The 26,976-nt window shown below is 57.0% G+C and overlaps 1 protein-coding gene across 1 annotated transcript in view; it reads left to right on the top strand.

Moving 5' to 3' along the window:
- The first annotated feature begins 5,930 nt into the window (after positions 1 to 5,930).
- PDE2A (phosphodiesterase 2A) overlaps positions 5,931 to 26,976 on the top strand; it is an 87,672-nt gene continuing 66,626 nt past the window's right edge. The window contains 1 exon segment of the mRNA XM_036426871.2: positions 5,931 to 6,211. Within this exon segment, the coding sequence (XP_036282764.2) occupies positions 6,141 to 6,211 (71 nt within the window). The 5' untranslated portion in view covers positions 5,931 to 6,140.

Raw genomic sequence — 26,976 nt, 5'->3', positions numbered from 1 at the left:
CACAACAAGTCTGGCCCAGCTCCCGGGTCAGCAGTCACTGGCTCAGAGAGGTCAGTGCAAACTGGGACCCTACTCCCTGGGAGGTCTCTAGCCAGTCCTTAGTGTCATAATGATGATGCAAACGATAATACTGACCAGCCATTTGGAAGCACCATCACATACTATTGGGCTAAGGCTTTGCCTGTGTCGTCGTTTCATCCTTTTATAACCAGCCCTAAGCGGGAGACACTCCTTTTGCTCAGGAAACTGAGGCACGGACTTACCAGTGTCAGCTGACTGGCAAGTGGTGCAGTAGGGACAGGAGCGCAGGTCCTTCCTTCCCAGATGCGACAGGTGAGCCCAGGCTTCACGCCTAGTGCCCGCCCCCACAGGCGGTCTTTTACTATGGAAGTGGCAAATCGCCTTTCAGCTCTGTCCTTCCTTCTGGAGGGCGTTCACAGGGGAGGTCTGGGGCTCAGCCTAGGTCTGGCCTTAGGTTTCTGGAAGCCGGGAGGTAATTTTTCTAAGAAGATGGAGGGGGAACAGGCCTTCCTCGTGTGGTTAGTCCTAAGGAAGACCCCCCTTGCAGTCAGGCAAGGCAGAAGCTAGCTCATAACCCCAGGACCATTTGGGATCGAGCCTAAGCCCAGGCTGGAGCCTGGGGACGGAGCAGCCTCTCCTTGCCACCTGACCTTGATGGAGTCACATGCCAGCTGCCTCGCTCCTGGCTTATGTAATTATTCAAATATAGTAGCTGCCTTTATTTCACTGAGTCACCCCGCCCCCTCCCCAGGTGCAGAGAGTTGAGGGGGAGGAGGTAATTATGGATGAGTGGGTGGCTCAGGGTCTCCTGGCGAGGAGGAGGGTGCTATTCTGGGTTGGAGAGGGTGGTAGGGGGGCTGGGGAGGGGGCCGAGGGAGAGTAAATCCGTCCCCAGAGTATGCAGTCCCAGGGGCCACTTTTGCCCTGACCCATCCCTTCTGAAATCCCACATTCCTGGGGCTTTCTTCCCAGGGTCAGAAGCTGTGTTCACAGCCTTTTCTCCTGGGCCTTTGCCCAGCCGGAGGAGGGGGTAGGAGGAGGGAGAGGTGGATTAGGAAGAGGAGAAGGTAGTCTGGAGGGGCAATGACTAAAAGTCCCTGGTCCTAAGCCCAGCCCTGCCCTTTACTCCGCCCTCTCTCACCTCAGTTGGAACATGAGGGATTGAAGTCTGCTGCATCTTCTGCTGCCCGATTCCTATCCCTGGAGAAGGCCTTGCCCTTACGCAGAAGGCATTTCCAAGTGTCTGGTTGACTTACCACTCCTCTTCCTTTTCTCTGCCCACCCCAAGTCTGCCCATCCTCGCTGGGCCCTTTCAGCCTTCACCACCCACCCACAGGGCAGTGTAGGCAGAAAGGGTCACCGGATTCTGGGCTGAGGAGCTGAGCTGCTGCTGCCTCTTCCCACCCTAAATTTGCCATCTGTTCGACCACTTCATCTGCCTGCCCAACAGGAATGGGGGCTTACTGTCCCCACCTGGGGCATCCCTTCTCTCAGGGCAGCTCTGAGTGATCTGGAACCTCGAGCACACGGTGCCTGGGCCCTGGGTCCTGGGGCCCCAAAGCCACCCTCCTGCGGTGTCAGAGAAGATGCTGCACCTCAGAGCTGTTCTGGAGGCGAGGCGACCTTTTGTTTCTTTGTTAACGAAGGCTCTCACCCATGATGTAATGGGGTGCTTAGTGTGGGGGTGCAGGGAACTATGCCAGTCCCTTGCCAAGGACATAGTTCTCCAGCCGTTGTCCTTGGAGCTACAGGTGGCAGCTTCCTAGCCGAGGAGGAGATGGAGAAGCACTGTGAGATGGCTCCTCGAGCCCCACTCCCCCCTCACACACACCCCGTTGCCAAGACCCAGATGGGGGCCCATCCTGGCCTCCAGCCAGAGGGAGTCACCCGAGGGTTTTGAGTCCAACCCTCTGTGAAATTCATGTTCTGCCAATTACCAGCCTCCCCTGGAGAGCTGAGGGCGGCTTCACACTCTATGACCTCAGTCTGCCCTGTGTGTGTGTGTGTGTGTGTGTATCCCCCACAGAGCGGGTCCGTGAGGCCCCCTCCACATCACCTGTCCCCCCACATCCACCTGCAGCCTCTTAGGGCTTGCTCCCTTCGGATGGTGGATTGAGCTCTGAAGTACGCCGTGCCATTTCCACACTCAGCCGTGCCTCCTTCCTACGCTCCTCCATCAGCATTTCTCACTGGTACCTGGTGAGGCTGCTCAAAGGCTGGGGCCGGGCTGAGGTGAAGAGGACGTTGGCCTGCCCTTGAGGACAGTGTGATCCAGTAGCAGAGATGGGCCTAAAAGGGGGTGGGGGTGGGCAGATGGCAAGCTAGGGAAGGGAGAGGCGTCCAGGGCTGCCCAGTCCAGAATCTGGTGACCCCTGCTGCCTACCCTGCCCCTTGTGGGAGGGGGCAGAGTGGGGGCTGAACTGTCCAGAAAGAGTGGGCCAGCATTTGGGATGGGCAAAGAAGGACGAGAAGAAGGAAGTCAGCTTGGGAGGGGAAACAGACTGTGCAAGTGAAGGAGGAAAGCGCTGGTATATGCTTAGGGACCGGAGGCTGCTCCATGTGAAGCCAAGGATGGGAGGGTCAGTCAGGATTGATCATGAGAGACCTCAAATGCCCGGCTGAGGTGATGGGGCTTTATCCCAGGGACCCAGAGAGCCATGCAAGGGTTTTGAGGAGTCACATGACCAGCTAGATGTCTTAGAAAGGTGGCAGTAGGTGCAGGGTGGAGGTGGAGGAGGGGTTGAACTGGGATGGGGCTGGAGAAGGACCAGTTGAGGAGAAGGAAGCTGGGGCTCCAGAAAGGAGGGGAGTGGGTAGCTGTGAGAATCTCACACGCCTTCCTGACTGATTTGATACAAGAAGTGCAAAGGGTAGAGGCAGAGCAACTCTGAAGTGTCCAGATTGGGGACTAGAACTTTGCTGCTGTCTTTAGAGACAAAGCAGTGTTGGATGTGGGATATTTCAGTGCGAGGGGCCTGTGGGGGGTCCCCAGAAGAGATGTCCAGACACTTGGCACTCCAGAGGGAGGGCTGGGCCAGGGCACCCACAGTTGCTGGCATGTTGGTGGAAAGCTCCATGCCCCGTGGGGTAGGGTGGAGGATGAGGAGAACAGGCCTGGTGCTCCTGTGGGGAGCACCATCCATATTGGGGTGAAGATAGGAGGAGGCGAGCAAGACAGTAAGTGCCATCTGGACGGTGGGAGGGGGACAGCCTCGCAGGAGGCAGTGGGGGGGGTGCTGAGAAGCCAGCTTTGGTCAAAAGGAGGCAGTTTGAGCCTGTGGATCCGGGTGGAGGCTGGATCCTCCAGTCGCTCTGGGCAACCACCCGCCTCCCAGAGCATCCTGCGTCCTCCCACCTCCCGCCACTTCCCCAACTAGCAGGAGGGAAAAGAAAAAAAAAACACATACGCACACACAAAACACCCAGTGCGGAATCTTGAAGGGAAGGCGGGGGAGGGTGAGTGGGTGAGAGGTAATCAACCAAAGACCTTGTATGCATATATGCATAACCCATGAATACATGGGCATGGAAGGGCTGGGGGGGGGGAGTGCGCATGGGGCAGGCTGGAGGGAATCAATGGGGGAAAGAAAGGTGACATGTAATATTTTCAACAATAAAGATTTTAAACATACACACACACCCCAACCCCACCACCCCATCTCACCCCACCCCATCCCACAACACACCACACCACCCCACATCCCGCCCCACCCCACACCACCCTACCCCACCGCACACCACACCACCACCACCGCATACTACACCACCACCACCTCACACCACTCTACACTACCCCATCCCACCACCCCACCTCACCCCACCCCATCCCACAACACACCACACCACACCACACCACACTACTCCACCCCACACCACCCCACCCTATCCCACCTCACACCACCCCACACCACAACACAGCACACCCAAAACCCCTTGTCTGCTGACCTGCCGCAGGACCTGTGAACCGGACCTTACGGATCAGCACCGTGGAGAGCGTCCTGGGCGGGGCGGGCCTTGGGCTCCTGCACGCGCCGGTCTTGCGGACTGTTGGAGGCAGAGAAGGAAGCGCAAGTCTGTATAGTCCCAGGCTCTCCCCTTCCTCCTCCCAGCGCCACCCCACAGGAGCTCCTAGCCAACGTTTGGGGCTGTTACTCTCTCAGCCCCGTCAACTCAACCTCTTCAGGGGAGGGATGGGAGGAGCGGGACAGACTACGGACAGGAACCTTTCAGACATGCCACAGACCCCCGAGCTTGAAATGCTGGCTCTTTCAGATGAGAAGCTCAGGTTAAATGACTTGCTCTGGACACATGGCAGAGCTGGGACGTGAACTTGCTCCTGCCGGCTCTACGTTCTGGAGTAGCCAGTGGTCCTGGGTCTCGCACCTTGTTCCTGCAGACACCTGACTTCCGGGGCAGCTGTGGGGTTTAGTGTGACCGTGGGATGGGGAGGAGATCCTCCCTCCCACCTGACTTGTTAGCATTCAGATGGTTTCCAAAGTCAAGGCCTCCACCATCGTTTCCTGAGTGGAGGAGGGGTGGAAGGGGGCCGAGAGCCAGTGACGCCTCAGTGCACCTGCTCCCCCTCACCCGTGCTGGGAGCAGCCCTCCTTTGAACTCCTCTGACTCAGCTTCTTCCCGCCGGGCGCCTCAGGGCGTGAAGGGGAGCTGTGAGCACCAGGACTGGATGCAGGCCAGGGCTTTGGCTTTCTGAGACAGCAAAGTGCCTTCCCCGCCAGCAGGCATGGAGCAGCGAGGTCCCATGATGGGTCAGGCTGGAAAAACAGTTTGCCCGGAGCTCTCAGAGATGAAACATTCTACCTTCTGGGGCCACAGCGGGAAGCAAACGCTCCCTCCCATTTTCTTTCTTGACACTTCCTAAGCCAGCTGCTTTCTGCAGCACTCAGCCTGGCCGGGGCTCCTGAACAAGCTTGATATTTCTGTCCACCCCCCACAACTCTGCACCCCCATGCCCTTGAGCAGGGGTCAGGTTTCCACTGGTCTCCTGGGCTTCTCTGTCTGCAGCCTGCTGTGTGTGGTGGGGTTATTTCCCCCCGCCCCAGCTCAGGGAGGAGGGGTTACTGGTGAGGGTTACATGCAGCTCCTCTTGCCTGCAATACACCCTCTTCTCCTGGGGTCCCCTCCTTGCCTTTAAAGATCCTCTTTTCCAGAAACGTTTGCCAACCTCTGACTGGGTCAGGGCCCTCCTTTGAGCACAGCAGACCTACTGCTTCCCTCTCTCACACTGCAAGTTCCCCCTCCCCTTGCCCGGGTGCTTCTCCAGGGCGAGAAACAGTTTGAGTCATATCCAACGACGCTGGCCAGTCATAGGGGTTTGAGAACGAGTGAGTGAGTGTGTAAGTGGTGGAGCCAAGACTCAAACCCCAACCTCCTGCCTCAAAGTGTGGAGCTTTTCCTCCTGTGTCCAATGGGAGACTCGCTGACACAGCTCCCTGCCTGTTTCATTGTCTAAATGGCCCCATTCCGTTGGGTTAGGTCATCCTGAGGAGTCCTCTCTGGGGAAGGGGCAGAGGCGTAGCAGGCTCTCCCTGGCCGTAGTCTATTGATGGTGAACGCTGTGAAGGGATGCGGTGGCTAGGATGCCCACAACACCTAGTAGGAGTTCATTCTCGAGCATCTTGATCTCTGTTGGGCTCTGATCCCTCTCTCCTCTCCTTCACGTGTTTCTGTCCCCTTTCCTCTCTGTTTCTCTCTCAGTCTCTTCCTCTGTGTGTATTTCTTGTCCTCTTCCAGCCAGAGTCTCTCTCTACCCCCCCCCTTCTCTCTCTCTCTCTCTCTCTCTCTCTCTCTCTCTGTCTGGGCCTCTCTGTGCCTCCTCCCTCTCCCCTCCCCCTTCTGCATTATCAGAACTCCAACCTCCTCCCAGAGCCAGCCAGCCAGCCTAGCGGCAGAGGCAGCGGCAGCAGGAGAGGCGAGAGCAGCCGGGAGAAGCCAGGGCAGCAGAGCTGGATTGGGGTGTTGAGTCCAGGCTGAGTCGGGGACAGGCTGCTGCTCCTGGTCCCCGTGCCTGCTGGACCAGGCGCCCTGCCCGGAGCCCTGGGCAGGGTGGGAAGGGCAAAGTGCCACCTCAGTCTGGCTGGGGAGGCAGATGATGAGGAGTGATGGGGCAGGCATGCGGCCACTCCATCCTCTGCAGGAGCCAGCAGTACCCGGCAGCGCGACCGGCTGAGCCGTGAGTACTATTGAGGGGTTGGGGTCTGAGTGAGTGGCTGCACGAGGTGCCATGGACGGGGCCCTGAGAGTCCCTCCAAGGATCTGGGTTTGGAATGGAGCTGAGCCACGTGGGATGATCGATCCGGCTCCTGGGCACCTGGTTGCTGGAATCACGGGGGAGGGGGGAGGGCTTTGTGTAGGGCAGAGATGCCTGTGTCAGTCTAGGGGGTGGTGTGGTTGGGGTCCCACAGAGAGCTGGTGGTTGGGGGATGGAATCATTCCTACAGGGGCTGGGGTTGGGGGAGGTCTGCAGTGGGTGGAGGAGGGGGGAGGGGTTCCAAGGAGCTCCGGTGGCAGATAGATTAATTCAGGACCTTGGAGAGGGACTGTCGGCCACCGTGTGTGTGTGTGTGTGTGTGTGTGTGTGTGTGTGTGTGTGTGTGTTGGGGGGGCAGTTACACAAAAATGAATGAGTGGCTCTGGAGCAGGAGAGAGTTTGGAACAACTAACTGCCCTCCATGGAACTGGGATTGGGATTCAGAGCCGCCAGTTTAGGCAAATTTACCCCAAATCACCTGTCCCCGTCAGAGCCACAGTGTTCTTTGGAACGAGGCCCCTGCGCACCAGCCTCGTGTTTGCCCACGTGCGGGGGCTGCACGTGCAGGTGAGCGGAGGAGGTGCCCTCCACGTCTGAGGGTTGCTGAGGCGGCAGGTCCATGCCAGGCTACCTTAGGGCATATGTATGTTTGTACATGTATGGGGTGCAAAGGGGACTTGTGGGGTGCAAGGGGACAAGCGGGGTATAAAGGGGCCTGTGAGTTCTGGGGTCTTTGGTGGTTGTGAGCAGCAGGGTGTGAGCATCCAGTGTAATTGTGAAAAATTGAGTGCAGTCTTGGCTCCACCACTTACACACACAGAGAGGTGTGTGTGCGTGTGTAGGTGTGTGCATGTGTGTTAGTTTGAATTTTTATGTCGCATGCATGTTAATATGTGTGCTGTGTCTACAAAATAGACGACTCAATATTGAGGATGTTGTTTAATTCCATGTGCATTCATGTGTGTGGCTTTATTTGTTAGTGTGTGATTATTAGTATTACTGTGTGTGTGTGTGTGTGTGTGTGTGTGTGTGTGTGTTAGCATAAATGTCCTGATGCGGGTGTATAAACAGGGTGCTAGTGTGCATGAGTATGTATGTTGGTCCTTGTGTGGCTGGTGCATGTGTGTGACTATATGTGTGTGTTTAACTGAGTGTGCATGGATGGCTGTTTTCTTTCTGGGGTGGTTGAGAACACAGCTGGGACACTGCCACAGAGGCAGGGTGGGGGTGCCAAACACGTGACCATGATTCCAGGACAGTTCATTTTACACCCTGTGGGGAGATGCAGGAAGACATAGGCAAGAATGGCTCTCGCCTCTGTGGCCTTCTGAGCTCCCTAGACTAATAGCTTAAGAATAGTAACGCTGTGAAGACCAGGATGAAGCTAACAGGTGGAGAGTGGAGTGGGTGCAGCATGAGCAAAGGCCCTGGGTTGGGCCGGGCATGTGCAGCAGAAGACTGGAGGGTAGGCGGGAACCACATCCTGCAGCACTTTGAGCTCCAGACCTCTTGGGTTTTATTCTGAGGGACCTGGGGAGTCCGGGAAGGTATTATGCAGTAGAGAGGCATCATCAAATTTGGGTTTTAAAAAGCTGCCTCTGTGGTGCTGTCAGAGTTGCATTGGGAGAGAGATGGCCAGGAGGCCAAGGTGAAGGCCAGGCCAATGCAGGCATCAGTGCGGTCTGGGTCTGAGAGGTGCAGATGAAACCAAGGCTCCCTCCCTGAAGGGAGAGATGAGGGCTTGAAGAGCATGGGGAAGGGAGCATGAGGCAGCTCGGGTTTGGAGATGCAGGATAGCTGGAAGCCTCAGACATCATGCAAAGTAGTGGAGAGACCCCTGCAGGGTTTCTAGCCAGGATGCAGAGGGTCGAAGATCACAGGGCCATCTTTTCCCAAACAGGGAAACTGAGGCTGTGGCTTTGTCATCCTCCGCTGGCTGCAAGGCTGGGGGGCTGAAGCTCTTCAGCAAACCTGAGCCTCAGTCTCCTCCTTCGGGGCCCCCATGGGACCTCTTGTTTGCTTGAGTTGGGTTGGCTCAGTGAGGGTTAATCGCCTTTAGGCTCCCCACACCCACCTGCCCACCAAGAAACTCCTGCCACTCTTCCTGCTTCCCACTCCAGCCTCCTGTCTCCAGGGACTACTGATGGCTTGGCTGGGATCTAGCCAAATGGGGGAGGCAGAACTCCTGGCGGCACCCCCTTCAGTTTTAATGGACTGCGAGTCTCACCTTCAGCGTGCTGCTGCGGGGCCTGGCCTGCACGCCTCAGGCTTCTGCTGCTTGCCGATACAGTCTACCCTCTCAGCACACTTCCATTCCTGCATCCATGCATTCATTTATTCAGTCATTTATCCAACCAGGACTCCCCAGTGCCTGCTTGGTGCTGAGCGGGCTGGTCACTAGGGACACAGAGAGGACACCAACCCAAACCCAGCCCTGAGGGAGTGCCCAGTCTAAATGAGGGAGGCAGAAGTGGAAACTTAGAAGCCTGCTATGTGGACAGTGCTTGCAGAGGAAAGCCCCAGAACTATGGGGGCCACACCAAGCCAGGAGTTCAGAGGAAGAGACCTTTGAGGTGAATCTTGAAGAATGGATAGGAATTGCCCCAGCGGGGAAGAGCAGAGGGAACAGCAGGCAAAGGTGGGTTGATGTGGGAAAGTGTGGCATGTTCAAGGGGCAGTGAGAGTTTGGGTTGGCAGGAGCATGACGGGCAGTGAGAAGAAGAAAGGGCAGAAGGGGCCAGACTCTGTAGGATCACAAGGGTCAGGTCAAGGGGCTTGGACTTCCTTCTGGGATTGAGGAGCTGAAGAAAGGCTTTTGAATAGGGAGCCTCTCCTAGGAAGCCCTCCTGGGTTCTCTCACCCTCTGACTCCGTGACCCACCCTGGAGTCTCTTTCTCTGATGCTACAGGATCAAAAGTACAGCCTAGACCAGGGGTCTTCAAACTTCTCTCATTATGAGAATCACCTGGTGGAGTTGTTAAAACACAGATTCCCGGATCCCAACTATAAGAAGTGCTATCAGGAATCTGTGTTTTAACACCTCCACCAGGTGAGTCTCATAATGAGAGAAGTTTGAAGACCCCTGGCCTAGACTGAGACTTCCCCTGTGATGCCCCCGTGTGTGAGCTCCTTACCCAGCCAGCCCAGGAGTTCCTCAAAGGCAGGAGCTGTCTCCCTGCGCTCCCCTGCTCACAGCACAGGGCTGGGCCCCCGCGCTCAGTACAGCCTCTGAGTGGGAGAGGACATGAAGAGCATCCGGCACCGTCTAGAAGTTGCTTCATTCCTCTCTGCAGCTCACTCGCAGGTCTGTCCAGCCCAGCTTACATCCCCCTAGGGACAAGGTGCTCATCCCTTCCCTCTGGGGCAGCCCTTCCCTTGTCGTGGTTATACCTCATCCACAGGGCCTGGCTGCTCCAGGGTACCTGCCTGGCCTGGTGCCATTGCTCTCTCCTGTCACTGTCCTTCCTCCTAGGCCAGGCGGAGGCAGAATGGTCCAGGAGTAGAAGGAAGAGTAGAACGAGTGCATCCTGGGCAGAGAGAGATGAACAGATGGTAAAACTAAAATTGGACAGTCCCTGAACCCTCTCTAAGAATAATGGTAACGCAGGCGGCTCGGCCAGGGAAGAGAGAGAGCCTACACAACAGCAAGACCTTCCTACCAGCATGAGGGGCTGTGGGATCTCCTGGCACTGGAGGTGAGTGATGGCAGCCAGGGGGAGGGGCCTAGCGGGATTCAGAGAGGCAGGGGGGTAGGGATTCAGTCATTCCTTGGTTCACTCAGCAGCCATTCACTGGGTTGCTGCTCAACCAAAGATGGCGGCCCCACAGAGCTGGTGACCATGCAGGGGGAAGCCATGGTCTTTCCCACCTCTGCCCATGTCTGGGGCAGGCATGTAAGAGGGGGCTTTGGGGCTGGCCTTAGAAGGAAGGGTCACTGCCCTAGGCAGAACTGAGGGCTAGCTCCAGGAAGAAGGAGGGCCACGTGCAAGACCCTGAGGAGAGCTGTGCTTGTGTGAGAACTGTGGGAGTGCAGTGATCTAAGCATGAAGGGCAGCAGGAGAGTGGGGAGCTGAGGGTAGACCATAGGAAGCATTTTCTGTTTACATCTTCTTGGTCTCTCCTAATGCCCCCAGTAGTTCTGCCGAGGAGCTCCTCCTTGCATGAGAATGGGGTGTTCAGTGGGGGGGAAAAAAAAAAAAAAAAAAGACCTCGGAAATGGGGGAGGGGCAGTGGCTGAAGAATGTGGGCCCCTTCCAGAAAGTGCCATGCAAATGAATGCAAAGTAATATGTAAATCAGCCAGCGCGGACTTGGCAGCTTTGACCTGGAGGATGAGACATCACCCCTTTAGTGCTGGCCTCACACCCCCTCGGCTTCAGCCTTTGCTGCTCTGAGCACCCAGCTTATCTGAGCCTCAAGATTGTGGCCTCTAGGGGGGTTTGGGCCTTGGGCTCCGCTTCGGCACCCCATCCTCTGTTGAGGTGATATATTTAGTAACAGGGATGTTTCCACACATTTATCTCCCATTGTTCAGCTGCCCACTCCCTGGGAAAGGCCAGCCCCCAGTGACGTGACCCAGTTTATGAAGTCCCTGAAGTCACCCTCTCACTGCCCGCCCTGGAAAACGGAGGCAACGGGGCGTGGTGCAGCGGACGAGATTTAAATCGGACATTTGGGAGGACTTCCCAACAGTGTAGCTGACGAGATATGTGGACCCTGTGGCTTCTGGAGTCTCACTCTGGATGCCAACCCTGGGTTCAGAGGAGGCTTTGGAAATAGGATAGAGAAGGTGGCAGACAGGCAAAGGTTCACATGTCAGCACCATCACTTTGTAGTTGTATGGTCTTGGGCAACTTATTTAACTTCTCTGAACCCCATGTGAGCAGTGGCATGGGAATGATAAGACTTCCCTGAAGAATCTGGAAGCGGAGAGCAGAGTGCCAAGCATGGAGCAGGTGCTTATAAAGGTTAGCTGCTGCCATGATGAGCCACCCACATGCACCTACACTTTTAGAAAGATTCTGTGGGGCCCAGAGGGGGAGAGGGAAGAGCTGAGAGCCCAGAAGCTGTCGTTGTGTGGGAGCCAGGAGGTCTGAAATGGAGCCGTGGTGGTGAGGATGGTGAGAAGTGTGGATGCTCTGCGAGAGGGGCCTAGGGGCCTTAGAGTCATGTGACCACCTCCCTAGGTTGCCCTGTCTGGTCTGGTCTGAGACTAATCCCCAGAGAATACATTGAGGAAAGGGTTTGTTAGAAAGGATTTTAAACATGACAGTCTGTGAGTCATGCTGGGAGTTGTAGTCCAGTGTGACTTCGCAGTAAGAACACTTCGTCCTGCCCCTTCTTGGACCCAGCTCCACTGCTGAGTCTGGCTGGGGACAGGCCCTGGGAGTGCTGGGGGATGTGGGGCCCAGAGGTGAAGCAGCCTCAATCCATCCTTCAGGAATCCCTCAGCCTGCTAGGTGTTGGGAGTGCAGATGGGGGCAGGGATGTGTAAAAGGATTAAGCCATAATTATGACTCTTCACCAATTCACACACAAGTTTAGAGCCTCCAGAGCACTGTTTTCACATCCATGATCTCATTTAATCCTCACCACAAACACAAGAGACTGCTGTTTTCCGGATGAACAACAGAGGACCTGACAGGGGAAATCATTTGCCCAGAGGCAGTCAGCCAGTGACTGATGGAACACAGGTCTGCCTGTCCCCAAAGCCCCGGCTCTTTCCATGGATCATCATTCCAGGTGGCAAGGGCCAGGCCCTGGAGGACAGGCAAGATATGGACAAGGAGATATCTCAGCAGAGGAGCAGTTGAGCTAAGGCCCAGCTCAAGGGACAAAGGGCAAGGGCTGAGCTCCTTGGGATGTGAGGTTATGAGATGGACTGGCGAGTTCAGAGAACTGACCTCAGGCTCAGAGTTTGGACTTGCCACTGTGGCCCACTAGGATGTGCCCAGGGCTTCTGAGAAGTAGCAGGGCCTGGTTAGAGCTGGGCTTTGGGAAGATTGATCTTGCAGCCTGGGCTGAATGGGTTGGAGTGGAGAAACGCAAGACAGGCTGAAGTGTCTAAACTCCATCCTTGGTGCTCCCAGCATTTTGCTCCTTCTCCTTCACACTTCCCCTCCTCTTCCTCTTCTTCCTCTCTCTTTTACCCTATTCCCTTCCACTCCAGCCTGGGGAGTGATGAGCATGTTCCATAGAGCTGTTCTGTAATGCCATATGTCTCCAGCAGGGTTTGCTGTCACAGACCATCCCTTCCAGCCTGGATCTTCCCTGTGTGTGAAAGGCAGGGGAGAGGGAGGGGCGAAGCTGGACAAGGAGCAGAGATGAAGAAAGGAGAGAGGACAGCCCATGTTTCTTCCCTTCCACTGGCCAGGGGTGGGAGGCCTTGCTGACATGGATTGTCGGGGGGGGAGGGGAGGAAGGCTGAGGAAAGGCTGGACCTCAACACAGCAGGGACAGACACACAGGAAGGATTAAACCAGCAGACAAGAAAGTTTCTCCTCACAGTTCTAGAACAGGCTTAGGTTTGGACATGGATTTAGAGTGACATTGCAACTGGGGTCTGGGTTTCTATTAGATTGTGAATTACTGAGATGAGGGTGAGATTGGTTGGTTTCTTTGTGTTTGTGTGTGAGTGTGTGTGTGTGTGCCTGCCTGAATGTGAGCTTCCTGTTGTGCGTGTATGTATATAGGTCTGAGAGGATGAGATCATGTGGATAAATGTTTGTATAAAAGTGTGGACATATTCATATGTGTGAACACGTGAGCATCCATTTTTATGCCTGATTTATATTATGTACATGCAAATGTGGCTTGTGTGTGTATACCTATGTGTCATGTTAGGTGCATGTGTCCCAGTAAAACTGTGTGTGGGTGTGGATCTCCGGGCACATGGTGTCCATGTGTGAGTGTGAGGGCCTGGGGGAGTGACTGTGTGTGGAGGCACATGCACCTGCTCTGCTGCCCCTGCAAGGCCAGGCCCCAGGTCTGGTGACAACACTTTCTCTCCTGGGTCCCCCCTGCCTGAAGGGAGAGATGAGATGTGTGTGGACTTGCGCTGAAGGGTTGTCATGCGTGGGGCTGGCATTTCCTCCGGGGAATCTGGGAGCCCTCCCGTCAGTGAGGATCCGAGAGGATCAGGCGGTCTTTGTGTTCAGGCTCAGGTGGAGTCAGCCAGGATCGGGGGCTGTTAAGTTGAGATGCTAGACATGGCTGACGGGTGTCTAGGTTTCATTCTCCTAAGAACTCTTCATGGTCCCACCAGCACCCACCCTCCATCCCCCTTAGAGGTTCAGGGACTCCCAGCCCAGTCTTTTTGTTTACAGATGCAAATATTAAAGCCCAGAGAGGGGTAATGATTAACCCAATGTCACACAGCTGGGTCCAGGGCCAGATGGCAGGGCCTAGAGCAGAGAGAGGGGTGTGTCTGGCATCCCTCCCTGGCTCCTGCCCTGCCTCGCTCTCCCTCCCTCCCTCCCTCCAAGCTCTTGAGCAAATGGGGAGCTCAGAGTAAAGATCTGAGTCCTGGCGTGAGGCCACCTCCCAACCTGGGCATTTCCGCTCCTTCCAGGCCTCAGATGCAGCCTTTGAAGTTTGGACCAGAGCTCCCGCCCGCTGTGAAATTCCTCCTGGGAACTTGTGAAGTCCGTCATTCCATGGAGCTCAGAGTCTCCATGGAGAGGAGCCATTAGTGGGGTGGGACCAGGTGAGGGGCCTCCTCTAGAAACCTCAGTTTCCTCATCTTTGCATCAGATGCTTTCTCAGGGCTCCATTATCCTCAGGCTTTCCTTGTAATCTCACCTGGAACTCAGCACTGAGACAGCCCTGGGGCGGTGGGAGCGTCCTGGAGGCCCAGCTTGGCTGAGTGGAAGGGGCTGCCCTGGAAGGAAGGGATGAACTTCCTGTCTGGGGTGGGAGGTGTGAGGGGGCCCTGGGCAGCCTGGTTAGGGAGCCTGCAGACGAGACTCCTGCCCTAGCAGGAAAGCTGGGTGCAAGCTCTCTGAGGTCCATTGGAGCTGGAGCTGCCACGGAGGGGCAAGAGGGACAGGCCCCAGCCCACTCAGCATGGGGGGGTTTGAGCCCAGAGCACCCTCCCCCCACCCCAACACACACACACACACACACACACACACACAGACACACACACAGCTGGGGCAGTGGGAATGTGTAAGGTTAGCCTGTCCAGCTGGAAACAGGGAGGCCCCTAATGTGTCTTCCTGGAAGCTTGGGGCTGGAGGCAGGGGCTGGATGTGAGGACACTCTGGTGGAGATGGTGGGGGCGGTGAGAGCTGGGACCGAGCAGCTCTGAGGCTCCGTGCTGGTGCAGCAGGAGCAGACCAGCAGGCGGACAGCTTCCTGTCTGAGTTGTGGGGGGCTCTAAGGCGGGGGGTCCGTGGTTGGGGGCACAGACGTTGGCTCTGGACGGAGCAGGGGTGGAAGCGTCCTGGTGCAGGCAGCTGGGCGGGAATTGGGTGGGAGAGGAAGGAAGCAGGTAGCTTGGTAGTGCATCCTTCCCACACCAGAGAACTCAGCTAGCTTACAGCTTTATGTGGGGTGGCGTTTGGGGGCTGGCTAGAGAGCGCTAAGGCTTCCAGATGCCCTTTGTATTTTGAAACCACCTCGCTTAACCACCTCAACTACCCTCCAAGGAGTTACCCTTCTTCGTAGAGGGGACACGGAGGACGCCCTCACAAGGTTTGATTGGAGGCAGTTTGATGAAGCAACTATTCCGGAGTTGGGGCAAGAGAGGGAACCAGCAGAGCATGCCAGGTGCTTAGGACTAGCATCCGAGAGGCCAGAGGGGAAGAAGAGTGCTCCAGGTCAGAGCAGGGTGGGGGGGTGAGTACCCCAGTGGCAGAACCCAACTGAGGCCAGAGGGCAGGGTGTGGGGGCCATGAAGCCTCAGGCTGTGTGGATATCTGGATGATCTGGAGCAGGGGTCCTCAAACTTTTTAAAGTGGGGGCCAGATCACGGTCCCTCAGAGAGCTGGAGGGCCGGACTATATGAACTACTAATTCCTACTGTAACACCTCGGCTGCGCTCACTGCCCAAAAAACCTGGCGGGCCGGATCAGACTCCTCTGCGGGCCACATGTGGCCCACGGGCCGTAGTTTGAAGACGCCTGATCTGGAGGGACACACGGTTGATGGGAAACTGAGACAGTGCCAGCCTGCCCAAGGTCACACCGCTGGCGGGTCTGGGAGCAGAAGCCAGGCCCTGCCGCTGGATACCCACTCTGTCGTGCTCTCCAGTCCTGGGGGTGGTGCCCTGGGGCTCCTTCCTGCCGTGCCAGCCCCGCTCCGTCTGGGAGCACAGGGGCTGCTGGAGAGGCCATCGGACGGTGGGGATCTTTGGGTTTAGGAAGCCCCAAGGGAAGGGTTAGAGGAGCCAGCAGGGAGGCTGGTGTGGAGATCAGGTGAGAGGCTGCGTGGGGCGGCTGAGGACAGGTGAGATACGTAGACAGAGAAACAGTGGCAGCCCCACCCGCTAGCTCACCCACCTGAGCTGTGGCCCCAGCTCCCCAGTGTCCACCCACCAGTGCAGGGCGGTGTGGCCCCTTTGACCCCCTCTGGGCCTGTGGCTTCCACACTCCAGAGCACCCCCCACGGCACCAGAAGTCACCCCCTCAGACTGCGGCCCTAAGAGCAGAGGCCAGGTCCCAGTTGCCTCATCCCTTATGACCTGTCCACGGACAAGTCTAATGAAACCCTCCTTTCTAAGACCTTCATCCTGGAGTTGGAGCTCAATCCTTCTTGCTGTTTGGAGCCCAGGCCTTGGCCTCCCTGGGAGGCAGTCAGAAGATGTCCCCTCCTGGTGCTGGGTGGCTAGAGGCCTTGGCCCAGCCAGCTCATCCGGGGGTTATGTGCCAGTGGGAATCCACTTTCCGCCTCCACGGGGCCCCAGGCCGCTGACTCAGTATCAGTTAATTAGCATCTCCCGGTGCAGCCTCACCCACTGAGTGCTATTGTGTGCAACTGGATCCCAGCTCATCACCCCTGCCCCAGGCTTCCCCTCTGCATGCACCCCCATCCCTCCACCCCCACGCCCCCACACCCCCACACCACTACCACCACCTGAGCTCAGGGATCCAGTGTCCCGGCCACAAACATACAGCTCCAGGCACGAGAAAACAAATACACATAAACAAAAAACCTCAACAGACACAGGCATGCACACACAGAACCAGACAACAGCACTCACACAACACATACAATACACACTGAGAAACCGGCAACGATGAACCTAAAAACTGGCCTAGAAACAATGAACGGCAGCACTTGTGCGCACAGCCCGGTGTACACACCCAGGTGTGCAGCACAGACGTGATTCAGCACACGCATGGGGCACGCCTGCAGCACACTCACACTCTGCATAGGCCCATCGGTAGCCAGGCCCGGCCAGCTCTGGTTCCCCACCTGTGCAGCCTCTCTCACCTCTGGGCCGTTGCATATGCTGTTCCCTTTGCCTGGAACACCCTTCCTGGCGCCCCCTCCCTTCACTGGGCTGGTTTCTTTCATTCTTCAGGTCCTGGTTCCCCTTCCATACTCCTCAACCTCGGAGCACTCCCCAGCCACCTGGCACTCCCAGGTCTTGGACCGGTTTTGGGATGAAGGCTTTTGCCTGTGCTTGGCTGTGGCTGTGAGTAGGCAATGAGGGCCAAGAAACTGGGAAGAGACACATCTGGGGGGAGTGAGTCAGGAATAGCAGCAAGAAGCCCTGGCTGCTCAAGGACTGAGCGGGCATCTAGCCCACAGGCTGGCATAGCCGGGTGCCCTCTGCCTCCTTTCTCTTGTGTCGCTTCCGGGCTTGCTGCCTGACCCAGTTCCCTCCTTCCCAGAGCCGCCCTGCCTCTCCACCTCCCTGAGCTCACACATGCTCACTTGCTTTCTTTGCTTGGGTGTACCCTGCCTCTCCTTGGAGCACCTACTATCCGGGCTGGGGTCAGAGGCGCCTCCTCCCTGCAGGGCTCCCCGAGCGGGCCACCTGGTGGTAGAGGTGAGTGGTTAGGTACACACGCCTTGGGGAAGGTCTCCTGGTTCACACCTCAGCTCCCCCACTTCCTGGCTGCGGGACCTTTGTTCCCCGCCTGTAAAAGGGGTGATCGCAGAGCTCACCTTGTTAGGGCTGCCGTGAGGATTAAATGAGACGACGTTTGTAGCGCACCTGGTGCTCAGCTCGGCCCCTCCTGGGCTGCTGCGAGAGAGCGCGCGGGGAGAGCTAATGAGACCAAGGAGGTGTGAGCAGCCCCAGGAGGGGCCGCTGAGCTCTTGCTAATTGAAACCCACGTGTGCTGTGTGGCACCTACTACGCGCCCTCCACGCTGGGTCCCTGCTCCTCCCCTGGGTGTCTGCGCGGCTGCCGATTCTGCCCAGCTGTTGTGTGATGGGAGCCCAGAGCTGGGGGTGTGACTTCTTTTTTTAAATTTTATTTTTTGTATCCATTTTTATTAAGGTATACTTTACATACAATCAAATCACCAATTCAAAGTGTATGATTCAATGAGTTTTGGTAAATATGTACAGTCATAGAACCACCCTTTCAATCAAGAAAGGAATATTTTATTATTCCCTCCCCTCCCCGCAACTTCTCTTATGCCCTTCGCAGTCAGTGCCCTCTGGGGCGGGACTTCCCACGGGGCTGTGGAGGTGCTGGGTTTTCCTTGAGCCCACAAGAGTGGAGGTGCTCCCCCTTCCTGGGCCTGGTTCCTGGGGGCAGGCCGAGGCGGTGAGGTGCGGAGGGGAGGGGGCGCAGGACACCGGCTTCTGAGGGTAGGCTTTTGGCCTGAGGGCTCGGGCAGCTGGGAGTGTGGCCTCAGGAACCCACAGAGTGGGGGACAGAGTGGAGAGTCAGGGTTCCTATGATCAGGTCCACCCTATGGCCATGGGTTGGTCCAGACAAGAGCAGGGACGAGTCCAAAATTTACTCCGCTTCCCTCCCAATCTCCCCACTTGGGGCCGTACACCCCTCCGTGGATTAGCAAGCCCCTGAAAAGAAGGGGAGCTCTTTCGTTCCCCCAGTTCTAGAACCAAATATTACGCCAATTACGTAACCAGCAATAAATTACTTAAAGTAGTGACTCACTCCGTTTAATGAGAGCACAAGCAGGGAGGGATTAGGGTATTTTTAGAAAACACCGCTCTGTGGGGGAGGCCTCTGTGCGGGGTGGGGGTGGAGAAAGGTCTGGGACTCAGGGGAGCACCCCAGGTTTCCGCAAGGAGAGGACAGCTGATCCTCCGCCCACTGAGGCCCAGCATAGAGAGGCCGGAGACAGAGCAGCAGGAGGGACTGGGGCCAGACACAGGGAGCACTTCCCAGGGGTGCTCAGTGGAGACCTGGGCAGGTAAACTGGGTTCGGAACGCTTGAGGGCAGGAGCTAGATCTGTGACCCCCTGCCCCACCCAGGAGCTTCATGAGAATGAGGGGTGGGGGTCAGACACAGGTGGGTTTGAACCCTGCCTTTACTGATGACTAGCCGTGTGGCCTTGGGCAAGTTCCTGTCACTCTGATCTTAAGGTTTCTTCACTGTAAAATGGGCATAACCCCACCAACCTTCATCCATACTGCCAGAACCAAGCAGATGTGTGTAAAGCAAACCCCGGTGCTGAGCGTACGGGACAAATCCCCAAAAGGGCAGGAATGCTTCCTTTGCTCACCCTTGTGTCTTGAGATCCAGTCACAGGCCACTCGCTGGTAAGAGTTCAGTAAATACGTGTGGAGTGAGTGCCTGTTACTTCCTCCCCATTCTCCTGCTCCACGTGGGTGCCTTGTTTTGAGGTTCCGGGAATGAAGGAGCTGGGTCAGAGGAGGGCTGGGTGCCTGGCAGGTGGAGTATGGCCTTTCTGCCCCCTGAGGAACAGGTGACTTTCGACAGAAAAAAACAACAAACAAAAAACAAAACAAACAAACAAACAAAACTGTGCCCTTCACAGCCCCTGGTGGTGAAGGAGGACCCGCACCCACCAGCACTGGGAGTTGGGAGGAGGGGGAATGGGATGGGGCAGCCTGGAAGTCTTCCTGGAGGAGGAGGAGCAGACAGAATTGACTGGGAGCATTTAGGCAGAAAGAACCTGCGGGCATCTGTAAAACGGAGTGAAAATTCCAACCATGGAGGTTTTCTGGGAGGAATGGATGGGTTGTTTTTTAGGAACATCTGGCACGTGCCTGCCTGGAAGGGGCACACTATGGGCTTACTTCCTCCACCTTCCCTCCACCCCTTCTCAGCGCCTGTGACATGAGAGGGGCAGCCCCCTGCCCCACCGGGGACAGTAAGGCACGGACACATGCTCACACCCTTAGGGGGTGGGCTTTCTATCCCGGCATTCGCCGACCCCCCTCTCTGTGGTTGGACTGAGCTGGACACACAGTAGGTGCACAGGACAGACTGGGGAGAGGTCTGTGTCTCTCCTCCAAGGGCTTTAGGAGACTGAGGGAGGACACAACTGGATGGAGAAGTGGAACTTAATCCCTGACCCTCCCCCTGGCCACAGCCCCAGGACCCCGGCTCCCACTGGCTGCTCTCTGCAGCTCTGACCAGCTCCCTTCACACCTCGCTGGCCTCCCAGGGCCGGGGTGATGAATTAGTGATGACAGCATCGCAGCATCGCTATGACGACCGGGCATGTTCTCAGCCTCCATTCAGGGTGCAGGCGGAGGCCAGTGACCCCTCTGGCTCCGGGCCTTTGTATAAATGTGTGTGACAAGCGCTGGGGCCCAACGGGGAGGGCTGGGGGAGAGGAGCAGGGGACGGGGGATGGGAGCTCCATCTAGAGTGAACTAGAGTTCATTCAGACTGCTAGAGCCAAATGGAGCCGGGGGACAATTTTCTCCTCCCCCCCCTCCTTCCTTATCGCTTTCTTTTCACTTCTCCCTCCCTTCTTTCTCCGGTCCTTCCTTTCATTTTCTCTAAGGGCCATCCCCGTTGGAGGCCCTGAGCTGCCCACCTCTTCCCCCGCCCTGGGAACCAGGTCAGCCTGGCCCTCACCCTTGAGAGCTCAGTGAGGTGGGGCCTCAGACACCGCAGGGAAGGCCCCGTTGGGTGAGGAGACTCCGGCGGAGACAGAGGTCCAGAGGCATCAGGAGGAATGGGGGTTGACAAAACCAGAGCAGCCTCAGTGTAGGGTGGAAGCGGGGTTCCTGGGAGACGGTGGGTGCAGTGAGTTTGCAGTTTGTCTCACAAGGAAAGAGGAGCCCGTGAAGATTGTTGTTGCTTGTTTGATTTCTGGGGAAACGGAGGCCCAGACTTGATCAAGCCCGCTGAGGTCATTAGGCATTGTGGGCCCACATGGTCCTACTAAACCCACACAGGACCTCCTGCCAGATCTGCTGGCCGGGATCTTTCCAGGTAATGGCTACTCCAAAAGCAGGGAGGCCATGCCTCAGTTTTTGTTTGTAGGTGAATATCTATATCTATATCTATATCTATATCTATATCTATATCTATATCTATATCTATATATCTATATATATCTATATATTATTTCACAGAGGAAGGAGGAGGGAGAGAGAGGTAGAAACTTCAATGATGAGAATCATTGATCAGCTGCTTCCTGCACACCCCACACTTGGGATGGAGCGTGCAACCCAGGCCTATGCCCGAGCGATCAAACCGGTGACCTCCTGGTTCATAGGTCAGTGCTCAACCACGGAGCCTCGTCTGCCAGGCTTTGCCCTCAGTTTGAGTGAAATTTGCTAATGGCCCTTCGCTCCTTCTGACACTGGGCGTGCGTGGTAACGGTCGTGGGGGTTTTTTCTGGGAAGGACCTGGGAAGTCAGGGCCTTGGCTAAGGTCAGCAAGGGGTTGGGGTCCTACATGGATTCAAACTTGGGTCTTTGGGCTCCCGGCCCAGACACTGTGCCACGTCCCCTTACTCCTCAGCCTCGGAGACCTTTGGCCGCATTGGGCGCCCACAGGAGGGAAGAGCATCTCTGAGCCCTCACACCCTCCCAGGCTCCTCCTGTCCCCGGGCCCGATATTGGATCTGCTGCGGCTGGAACTTGTCTGGGCAGAGAGACTGAGGAAGAACCTGAGTCCCGAGGTTACGGTGACTCACTCAGGGCTCCGGAGAGGGTCAGCGCCGGGCTGAGCCTGGCCGCCTGGCCCTTCACTGGCCCACACTTCCCCCGCCCCACATGCCCCCTCGCCTCCCGTGTCCGTCTGTCTCGCTGGATGGCTTTGCTGGGCCTGCCAGCCCCGATGGATGGCTCCACAGCTCAGCCTCCCTCCCCTTCCTTTCCGGATGCCGGGCTGTTAGTCTCCTAATCACCAGTCCTGCCTGCGGCCACCGCGCCATCCATCTCCCTCACAGCCTCGCCCAGCGCCCGGGGTGCTTTTAGGGAGGTGCCAGGGGCCTTCCTTCTCTGAGGCCGAGCGGAGAGTGAGGCTGCAGCCCCTGTTCTAGGGCAGCTGAGGGTTAGGGGGCAGCCTACACCGCCTTGCTGGAGAGCCAGAAACCACACCTGGATCTTCCAAGGGTACCCACACACACACACACACACACACACACACACACACCTCAGTAACAGTAATGAAAGCTTGGGAAGGGGAGGGGGAGGGGGAAGGAGAGACCTGACACCTGACAGAGTCTAGGCAAACCCTGTCACCCATTCTGGCATGAGGTGGGGGATGTCTGCTGTTGGGAGGGATGGTGGCCTAGGACCCAACCCCATGTCTCTCTGGGATTGCCCACTTCCTGGAGCGGCGGTCTCCACCCTGGCAGGGGAGCCTCCACGGGGCCCTCCCACTTGCACTGGCCCCTAAAGACCTGGATTCCAGTTCTGCTTCAGGCACCTCAGGGCAAGTCACTGTCCTCTGGGGGCCTCAGTCTTCCCATCTCAGTCTTGCCCTGAGGATTAACGATTTGTCACCTGTCCGGTGCCTGCCCCTCCCCCGCCCCTGAGGGGTCAGCTGCTTGGGTTCCCCAAAGCCTGACTCCCCAGACACAGCCGGGGAGGGACAGCTGTGGGCCCTCTCTCCACGGATGCGCCTGCTCTGTCCTCGGGTCTGGGCTCATTGTTGGAGAAGAAGGGGTTGCATCTTAGGCTCCTTCACTCTGGCGGGACACACACACACACACTCACACACACACACACACACACACACACACACACACAAGTGTGCTGTCTGTCCTGAAGGTGCCTCCATGGCAACCAGGGAGTGGTTGGCCCGGGGGAGGGTGGGGGGAGCTCTGGATGGATTCCCACGGCCTGCCGGCTTGTCCCTGGGGGGTCAGGAGACTTGGGCTCTCTGACCAGTCCCTCGGCCAAGAGCGAGTGCCAGGACGGTCCTGTGCTCTGGGGGAGAGCCGGGTGGTGGGGTGGTGGTACACACAGAGGCAGGCCACTGAGGAGGGGCCCGGGGCTGGGCCAGCTCAGGGCGCCTGGGACCTTGTGCCCTTGTCCTCAGACCAACACCGCCCCTCGCCCGGCTGCTGCCTGCTCTGCCTCCCCATCTGCGCGCCCCGCCCGCCCGCTGTTCTGAGCCATCTCTTCATTATCTGCCTCTATATTGCCTCCTGCCTCAGGCTTATCTCCTCCTGTCGCGGGCCCATCCATCTCTGTCATTCCCCTGCTCCGGGCACACTCTCTCCCTCCCCGGGAGTCAGCCTGTCTGGTACTCAGTCCCTCCCTGCCAATGGCCTGTCTCCCTGGTCCCCCAGGCTCTGGCCAGCTCTTGTCTTCTTCCACCTCATGCGTCTCCTTCTTTCTGACGGTGTCTTTGCCGTCTGCTGTCTCTGGATCCCCTCTGTTGGCCTCTGCAAGCCTCTCTCTGCCTGGCCCTGCTTCCCTCTGCCTTCCTCCGCCCCTGGCAGGCCCAGCCCTCCCTTCCTGCCGGCTGCCTCAGGAGCCCCTGACAATGCCCTCCGCCCCCAACCACCCCACCCCACCCGGAGCCTTGTTGCTAGGCTTTGAGCTGGCAGCACCTGGCTTCCATAGCGACGGGTGCTTGGAGACCGAACGCCACATCTCCGGGTCCCATTAAGGAGTCTTTGTGGATCGAGCGCCTTCGGATCAATCAGGACAGGAAATGGGGCTCTAAACTGCCTGTGGCTTGGGGAGAGAAGAGGGGACAATGGTCTCTGCCTTCTGGAGCTGGTGGGGAGGGAGGAGCTTTGGGGGTGAGAGGAGCTGCTCCAACTCAGAGGAGGGACTGAAAAGGAGGCTCCCAGGCCTTTTTGGGGAGACACGGGTGTGCGGGGGCCAGGTTTGGGTTGCTGTTCCACTATTTCCAGCTGAGTGACAAATGACCGCCTGTCCCAGGGCCTCCGTTTTATCAATTGTAAAGTCGGATTGAATGAGAAAATTCACCGTGTGGCCTGGCCCTCCCTCCCCGTTAAAGTTCGGGTTTAATTAGCAGAGAGCTGGGTGGTGGAGCCCCAGGCGTGGTCAAGGGTGCGAGCAGAAAGGTGGAGGCTGGCATGGGGGCCCACTCTGCCCTGGTATCCACAGAGGCTCCAGCCCACAGGCCACAGGTTCTGAGGGAAACCCTGGTGTTGGAGTCCTGACGTCCCAGGCAGTTAGAACAACAGGCTATTGGGATCTTGGCCGCCTACATCCTCCAGACTCTAACTCTCACCTCAGAGCATGTAAGAGGGACAGACGCTTCCAATCATTAGAGCCCTGGCCGGTTGCTCAGTGGTCAGAGCGTCAGTCTTCAGACGGAAGTGTTGAGGGTTTGATTCCCGGTCAGGGGGGCTCACCCCGGAGAAGAAGGCACAGGATCAGGGCTGCAGGCTCCCAGCCCCAGTAGGGGCACACGTGGGAGGCAGCCAATCCATGTGTCCCCGTTACCTCGAGATTTCTTTCTCTCTCCCCCTCCTCCCACCCTTCCACTTATCCTCTGGTGAGAATTGAAAAAACAAAACATGGGGTGTTATAACGGAGGCTCTCACTTTCTTAGAAGACAAAGCCTCTGTGAGTTCTTGGAGCCTCGAAGCCACACACTGGGGCCTCCCTAGGGAGTTTTAGGTAGGGGGCCCTGGATCCCTGTTCGTGTTCTCTCTCTCTCTCTCTCTCTCTCTCTCTCTCTCTCTCTCTCTCTCTCTGCTTAGAATTTTGTGCTTTGGTAGGCTTTCTCATGGGCTCAGCTGCAAGCAGCCCTGGTGTGTGTGTATGAGTGCACATATGTGTGCACGTCTGTACATGTGTGTGTATGAGTGCACCTATCTGTGCGTGTGAGTGAACACATCTGTGCATATGTGTACATGTTGGGGGGGGGCTGGGGCCCGTGGCTGACTGCAGACTGAGGCACCCCCGGGAACAGGCCAGCCCAGGAATACTCAGGGAGGGAAGCCGGGCAGCTTGCAGGCTGCAGCTGTCCGGGCCAGGCTGGGCAGGACTCCGGCAGCAGCCCCGGGCCTGGATCAGGCCTGCCTTCCTCCACCACCCAGCTTGCTGGTCAAAGCTCAGGAGGAAACATCCTGGGGCTGAAGTCAAAGCAGCACAACAAATTCCTACAGACTGGAAATCAGGAGGCACCAGTGGGGGGAGGTGAAGGGGTGGGTAAGGGCATGGGGCATGAGAGAAGGAGTGGGCTCGGTGAGGATGGGGTTCAGTGACGGGACGGGGCTCAGGGAGGACAGGGCTCAATGGATGTTGCAGGAGAGTTTCTCACATGCACTCTGTCTGCATTGCCCCAGGCTCCTGAAGATACTGTGTTTCCCCGAAAATAAGACATCCTCCGAAAATAAGACCTAGCCCATGGAAAGATAAGACATCCCCTGAAAATAAGACCTAGCGCAACTTTGGGAGAAAAAAATTAATATAAGACACTGTCTTATTTTTGGGGAAACAAGGTAGCAGTTGGGGTTGGGGAGCCTGAGCACCTGAGCCCACTGCCTGTCCCTAGATGAGAGCCCAGAGCTGGGGAGGTTGGTAGAGCCGCTGAGAAAGCTGGAATCTGTCTTTCCTTTTGCTCATCTTCCTTCCTGGTTTCCATGGTTATGATGGCTCGGACGGAACTGATCAGAGTCTGACAGGATGGCGGTGTGGGAGGAGTCAGCATTAGGGGTGGGAGGAGTGGGGTGAGGAGGTGAGGGTTAAGGGCCATGAAGGCCAGGACCAGGGCTCTGACTTTATCCTGTGGGCAATGGGGAGCCATGAGGGTGTGCGTGAGGCAGGCTGAGACTTGGAAAAGATGATTCCAGCATCGAGGGCCTCAGGAGAAGGCGGCACAGGGTCCCCAAAGGAGACACTGGGCAGATGTGCCCCCTCACCTCTCTGTGTAGGAGCATGTGACCATGCGTACAGGGATGTGTGTGGGAGTGTGTAGGAGTGAGGGGGTGTGTATTGGTGGGAAGACAGTGAGCATGTATATGACTGAGTGGCCTGGGGGAGCCTTGTGTAGGGGAAGGATCTCGGGGTTCATGGATGGTAAGGAGCAGATACCAAGGCCTAAGGTATGCTAAGGCCCAAATCCCTGGCCCTCAGCCTCCATGTAAGCCAGCAGGTCCTGAATTAGTCCTTGAGTAGAATCCTACAGGTTCCCTTCCCCTTCTAGGGTCATGCGGCCATCCATCTGCTGCAGGCAAGGCAAATGTACATGCAAATAACGTGGAAATGATATGGAGATGAATGAGTCCTTTGGCCGACTCATCCCCCACTCACGGGGCCCTGAGTTCACTCAGCCTGTGCTCTTCTGAACTCCAGCTGCTGTAGGGCATCTGGGAGCAGGCCCTGCTCACCCAGAGCCCGAATCCACTTGTCTGCAGCCAGGTTCTTTCTCTGTGAGGGCTGCAGCCAGCAGTCACACAGGGCTGACCTGGCTAGTGGCTAGTGGCAGCACCTCTGTGTGGTGTGCATTTGGGTACACACATACACATTTGCCCACACGTTCATATATGAGTGCCCATATGTGCCATAGTGGGACACTTGTGAACACACACAACTGTACACATATACCTGCTTGTGGGCATACACATTCACACCTGCATACAGACACATACTTGTTTGCACACACACACACATCTGCATATTCTATAGACACACACACATTTGTGTACACATACACAAGTTCAGCTATACCACGGAAGACTCACACAGCCTCACAGATAATTTTTGAAACCTGTACTCATTCTCTCCAGCCTTTACCACATCATGCTCACAGACCTGGATGCAGGGTCTTACACATACACACACACACACACACACACACCCTCCCCACTCAGATACCTAAGGGTGGTTTGCACCCATGGCCTCTTCAGAGCAGAAGTGCTGAGGGAAGGCTCTGGATGGACACAAGCCCACAGAGATGTCAGGTCCTCAGGATGCTTCTTGGATTGTCCCCTTGTAGGCCCCCTCGGAGGGTGGAGCCCTCTGTAATCCACAGGGTCCACTCTAAGCCGTGGAGAGACTGAGTCACACACACACTCTCCTAAGGAGCTTCCTGTGTTGGGATCTGGTCCTTCCTCAGTCCTTGGGCCTGGTGAGCCTGCCTGCCAGGAGAGCTGCCTTCTGCCCACCTAAGTCTACCTGGGCCCTGCCTCCCTCCACCTGAGCTGCCTGAGCCCCCAAAGAGAACCAGGCCAACCTTCACAGCTGCTGAGAAGTCTGAGACCAGAGAGGGCCAGAGCCTTGCCCAAGGTCACCCAGCATGTCAGGGCAGGGCTAGGTTTGAACTGGGGGTTCTGGAAGTCTGACCATGGTTAGCAGCAACAGGATAGATGCATGCCAGACACCAGACAGGCGCACAG

This window comes from Pipistrellus kuhlii, unplaced genomic scaffold (assembly GCF_014108245.1).
Source record: "Pipistrellus kuhlii isolate mPipKuh1 unplaced genomic scaffold, mPipKuh1.p scaffold_m20_p_9, whole genome shotgun sequence".
In the NCBI taxonomy this organism is placed as follows: Eukaryota; Metazoa; Chordata; class Mammalia; order Chiroptera; family Vespertilionidae; genus Pipistrellus; species Pipistrellus kuhlii.
This window is presented reverse-complemented; position numbering and strand designations above follow the sequence as displayed.